Here is a 5,105-nt window from a genome sequence, read left to right on the forward strand (position 1 = left end):
AGAAAACGCAGGTATAGATGCAAATGAAGATATTCCCAATATAGAGACCGGAGTACATCGAACGTTAAACGTTTCTCAACACGCACGAGCCGATACACGTAGTCGTCACCACCGCACCAAACGAACAGAAAAGTATCGGAAGAATATGAATAAAGTGCCAAAGAATTACCGAGCTAAAGCGCGCAAGCTGTGGCACATTTGTGTGATGCGGCGGTGCCCGGACGATTAAGCTGGGACACAAGGAGTCGTGACAATAGATGATAGAATCTGAGAGGATCGAATATCATCGACCTCTTAACACGACGTGGCCGTGAACGAAAAACCAGCAGAGCGTAGCGAGAGTACAGTTTGCACGCTTTGCGTGAAGTGGGTGGAATTTGTAGAAATCGAGAATTACTGGAAGGAAGACACGGAAAGTGATCTTTCCGCGAGATTGAAGAAAACTCTTCCGAAGTAGCAGCACTCCGCTTCCATCACCTAACGAGCAGCTTTGGTCTATAACGTAAGATTGCCCAGACGTCGCTTGAGGAAAAAGATCACGAGGATGGACGGCTCTGTTTGTAACAACCAATGAGAATAGAAATAAACGCGAATGAGCGGTGACACTTCTAAACCCAACGAGTAAAAGACGCGTGATAGATTGGAGCCCGTTAGAATTGAGTATAGCTTCTTCGCCGACTAACAGCCATGCACATCGACTTCCCCGAAAGGACGTCCAGCGAAAGGACGAACGTGCAAACGTACTATCGGAGGCACGTCTCTCGCTGAAGACCGCGACGCAGAGCGTGTACACGCGACATTTATAACTTCCGATCAATATAGGCGTAAAACACGAGTGAACGACAACGCTTCTAAATCAGCGGGTAAAAGACGTTTGATCAATTGGAATGACTGACCTCACAAAATTCTACTACGATCCTGCACACTATGCGGGATACTCTACGATAAAAAATCTTTCGCGAGCAGCAGGATCTGGCACCACGCGTGAAGAGATTATTCGTTGGCTTCAGGCGCAGGATGCATATACACTTCATCGACCGGCACGGCATAAATTTCCACGTTTGCATTACAACGTCACGAGTATCGACGATCTGTGGGAGGCTGATTTGGTTGAACTCGCTAATCTCCGAAATTACAATGAGGGCTATTGTTACTTGTTGACAATCATCGATGTGCTTAGCAAATTTGTCTAGATAGAACCAATACGAAGTAAGACTTCGGACAGTGTGACGGAAGCTTTTCGTCGCGTGCTCTTAAGAAGCAGAGGGCGAGTACCGGTGTGGTTGCAGAGTGACAAGGGTAAAGAATTCATCGGGCAAACATTTCAAAAATTTCTGAAGGAAAAGAACATAAGTTTTCGCACAGTACGAAATCCTGATGTCAAAGCAACGGCGATCGAACACTTCAACAGAACGCTCAAAGAACGTTTATGGCGTTATTTCACACACAAAAATACACATCGCTACATAGATGTTTTGCAGGGCATCGTGCACGCTTACAATCACACACGACATTCAACCATTAAAATGGAACCGGCAAGCATCACGTTGGAAAATGTGCGCATCGCTCATGAACATATACAACAGCGATACCATCATCTCGATAAACTCGATCGAAGAAATCATAGTCGAGGAGCTAAATACAAAGTGGGTATATTAGTGCGAATCAGTAGAGCGAAAGGAGTCTTTGAGAAAGGATATGAGGCGAACTGGACGAAAGAAATATTTCGGATTCACCGTATTCTCGAATGCCGAAATTTTCGTGTATACGAATTGAGTGATCTGTAAGATGAAGTGATCGATAGGATATTCTACGAACAAGAACTAGCCGGGGTAAACAAAAACTTACAAGAAGAAGAATTTATTGTGGATAAGGTGATACGACGCCGAGGACGAGGAGCTAATAAAGAATTTTTCGTCAGCTGGCGGGGTTACCCTTCTAAATTCAATTCCTGGATAGCTGCTTCGAATATAAAGCTGCTTCCAAACCATGATGGGGGAAAACCAGTTTCTCATGATACTACCGAGCAATAGTAGCATGCGATACTATCCCGAAAATACAACTACTTCATTTATTACGGAATTGCCTCAAGAAGTGAAGCTGACTGGCTTATGGAAAGTTGCGCTTACCGAAATTCAATTCCCCTTTAGTTTTTTACACGTGCGCCCCGAAGAAGATACAGGACTCGTATTCATTTTATTGCCGCGTGAAAATATTAATACCAAAAACGCCAAATCAGTCATTATAAAAGGCGACGACCATCTACCCAAATTTAGGTTTACCCACATAACCTCCGGTGTTTACACCACGCTGAGCGCACTGCTACAGTCTTTAAACAATGCTAGCTCATTACTCAAAACGCACATTGCCTGGCGCCAGGATCTTCATCGGGTGGTAAAGTAGCGGTGTACTGCACATGTGATATTAAAGAATGCAGTAGTCTTCATTTCGTAAAGTTTTCCGACAAAGTGGCTCGTATGCTCGGCTTCGATATGTATAGGCCGAACGATGAATTCATTCATCTCGACTTGCCGAAAATTATGCAGGGGCATATAGCGTACCATCCCAATACTGATCGTAATGCAAATCCCCAGAAAGTTGGAAAAGGAAGGTTTTACTCTTTTATCACGTTGAAACGTGAACTTATGTCCGACGAACCAGCTAGTACGGTGCGGGGTATACCCGATAAACTCTTTGTTTATTGCGACATTTGTGAGTCCTATATAACGGGAGACGTGTATTTTCCTCTTCTCCGTGTAGTCCCCGTCGAATACAACGATTGTAAATATGCCTACGACCGTAACATGATGAAGCATTTTCCACCTCCGAATTATATTCCATTGCGATTAACATGTTTTCGTACGATCGAAATAGATATAAGAGATCTGGTTGGCGAAAGAATACCATTTGAATTTGGGACGTTGACAGTTACATTTAATGTCGTCATTAGCACGATATGGCGCATTATTCAGTGTATTACGAAGCGCAATCCGGGGGAGGTCGCAGCGGTGAAATTCCGCGAGTTTTTGTAGGATCGCAGTATCAGCGTGGCCATGGTATCGGTAGTTTTCTTGGTCTGTTCAGGCGTGTGTTACCTTATCTGGCCAGTGGTGCGCGTGTCGTTAGAAAAGAAGCTCTACGCGCAGGGATTAATATACTCGATGATGTGGAGAATAACACGCCGTTGAAAGCAGCTGTTAAAACACGCCTCAAGGAATCAAGCTCAAATCTCAAAAGAAGAGCGGAAGAACACATTAACAAACTGATGGAGGGATCTGGATATAAAACTCCTGCGAACATCGGAAAAGCTCAGTTTCCTTTCGTCACGCTAAGCGGATACAACGGCAAATCACCTGCACCCAAACGTCTAGTCAGCGCTTCTAAATCAAGTAAGAGGAAAGCGACTCGAAGAAACATACAGGGGAAAAAACGGAGTAAGAAGCTAACGAAGAAGCCGGCGAAGAAGCGTTCAGTGAAGAAAAGCGGGAGAGGCCTTGCTAAACGTCGGAGAGTTATCAAGAAGCGTACCGTGTCAGACATTTTTTCCTAAACATCAACAACAGATGCGTGCTTTCGAAGCATGTCCTTTCTTCATACGCATTCCAGTGAATGTTTAAAGAGTGAACTCGATCTTTTCACCCTGCCGCCTATACAAACCAGCATTGAGAGTTTACAATGGATTCACTACAAACCCGTGTCTTCTCTCACGGACGACGCGCCCATCGAATTCGTCGTACCCGGGCATGGAGAAGAATACATAGATCTTGCTCACACCATACTGTCGCTACGCATACGAGTAGAAACGGAAACCGGAGCAGGAGCCGCAGGCGCAAAAGTAGGCCCAGTAAACCATATACTGCATTCGATGTTCAATCAAATCGACGTATATTTCAACCAAAAGTTCGTGTCTCCTCCAAACAATGCTTATACTTACCGCGCTTACATAGAGGCGTTATTAAATTATGCTTCACCAGTAAAAATCTCCCACCTGGCTTCGTGCCTGTGGTACAACGATACGGCGGAAAACATGGACGCTCTACCGGTAGCGACACCATGCAATCACGGACTTGACAAGCGAGCCGATTTTATACAAGGAGGACGAACACTGGATCTCATAGGTCATCTTCACTGCGACGTCTTCAATCAAGATAAATTCTTGATCAACGGTGTCGAAGTGCGCATGAGGCTTGTTCGTTCGAAAGATTCCTTCTGTCTTATGGAAGGAAATACTATGTCACGGATAAGCGTTTTGGATGCTACATTACTCATCAGAAGAGCTAGAATAAATCCAGGCATATTACTCGCTCATACATAAATGTTGACCAGGACTACTGCTAAATACCCGCTCACAAGAGTCGAAATTAAATCATTCACGATTCATAGTGGCGTCGTAAGAGAAACATTGGACAACGTCATTCTTGGACAAATACCGAAGCGTATAATTGTCGGTTTTGTCGATAACAAAGCATTTAACGGCGCCCGCCATTTAAATCCGTTCAATTTCCAACATTATGGAATAAATTTCTTTTCTCTGTATGTCGATGGAACTCAAATCCCTAGCAGGCCGTTAGAGCCGAAATTCTCTGGTAACGAGATGCTCTACGCCGAGGCGTATCACACCCTTTTTTCGGGAACGGGTATTCACTTTTTGAATGAAACTAATTCTATATCCAGAGAAGATTATCCTGCTGGTTATATTCTTTTCGGCTTCGATCTCACTCCTGATCTATCGGCTAATTGTGCAACTCAATGGAACCTTGTGAAACATGGTAGTTTGCGAATGAAAGTACGATTCGAAAAAGCTCTCACAACAACTGCTTAGTTTACGCTGAATTTGAAAGCGTGCTGGAAATAGATTCTTCTCGTCAAGTCATTGTAGATTATAGCGGTTAAAACGAGTCCCCCACTTTTCTTTTCGACGTCATTCCCCTTCCAATGTAAAGATTTTCAACATCTTAGTCCTCCTGAGTAAAAGTTTTGAGAAAAGAGTCCAGTCGATTTCGAGGTGTGAAAAGTATAGTTTCGGGGGAAACAGAATTGCGTATACAGAGGGAACATGGATGTCATTATCGAAGTACAACGTTTCCGCGATAGCAGCGATGTCT

At 44.0% G+C, this 5,105-nt stretch overlaps 2 protein-coding genes across 2 annotated transcripts; both read left to right on the forward strand.

Annotated features, from left to right (window-relative positions):
- Positions 1 to 3,580: 3,580 nt before the first annotated feature.
- On the forward strand, positions 3,581 to 4,315 carry LOC112589820 (uncharacterized protein F54H12.2-like). Its single transcript, XM_025304510.1, has one exon. The coding sequence runs from the start codon at positions 3,581 to 3,583 to the stop codon at positions 4,313 to 4,315; it is 735 nt and encodes a 244-aa protein (XP_025160295.1).
- On the forward strand, positions 4,316 to 4,822 carry LOC112589821 (uncharacterized protein F54H12.2-like). The gene has a single exon (XM_025304512.1). It carries the CDS (start codon positions 4,316 to 4,318, stop codon positions 4,820 to 4,822), a length of 507 nt encoding a protein of 168 aa, XP_025160297.1.
- Positions 4,823 to 5,105: the final 283 nt, after the last annotated feature.

This window comes from Harpegnathos saltator, unplaced genomic scaffold, assembly GCF_003227715.2.
Source record: "Harpegnathos saltator strain DR-91 unplaced genomic scaffold, Hsal_v8.6 scaffold613, whole genome shotgun sequence".
NCBI classification, from domain to species: Eukaryota; Metazoa; Arthropoda; class Insecta; order Hymenoptera; family Formicidae; genus Harpegnathos; species Harpegnathos saltator.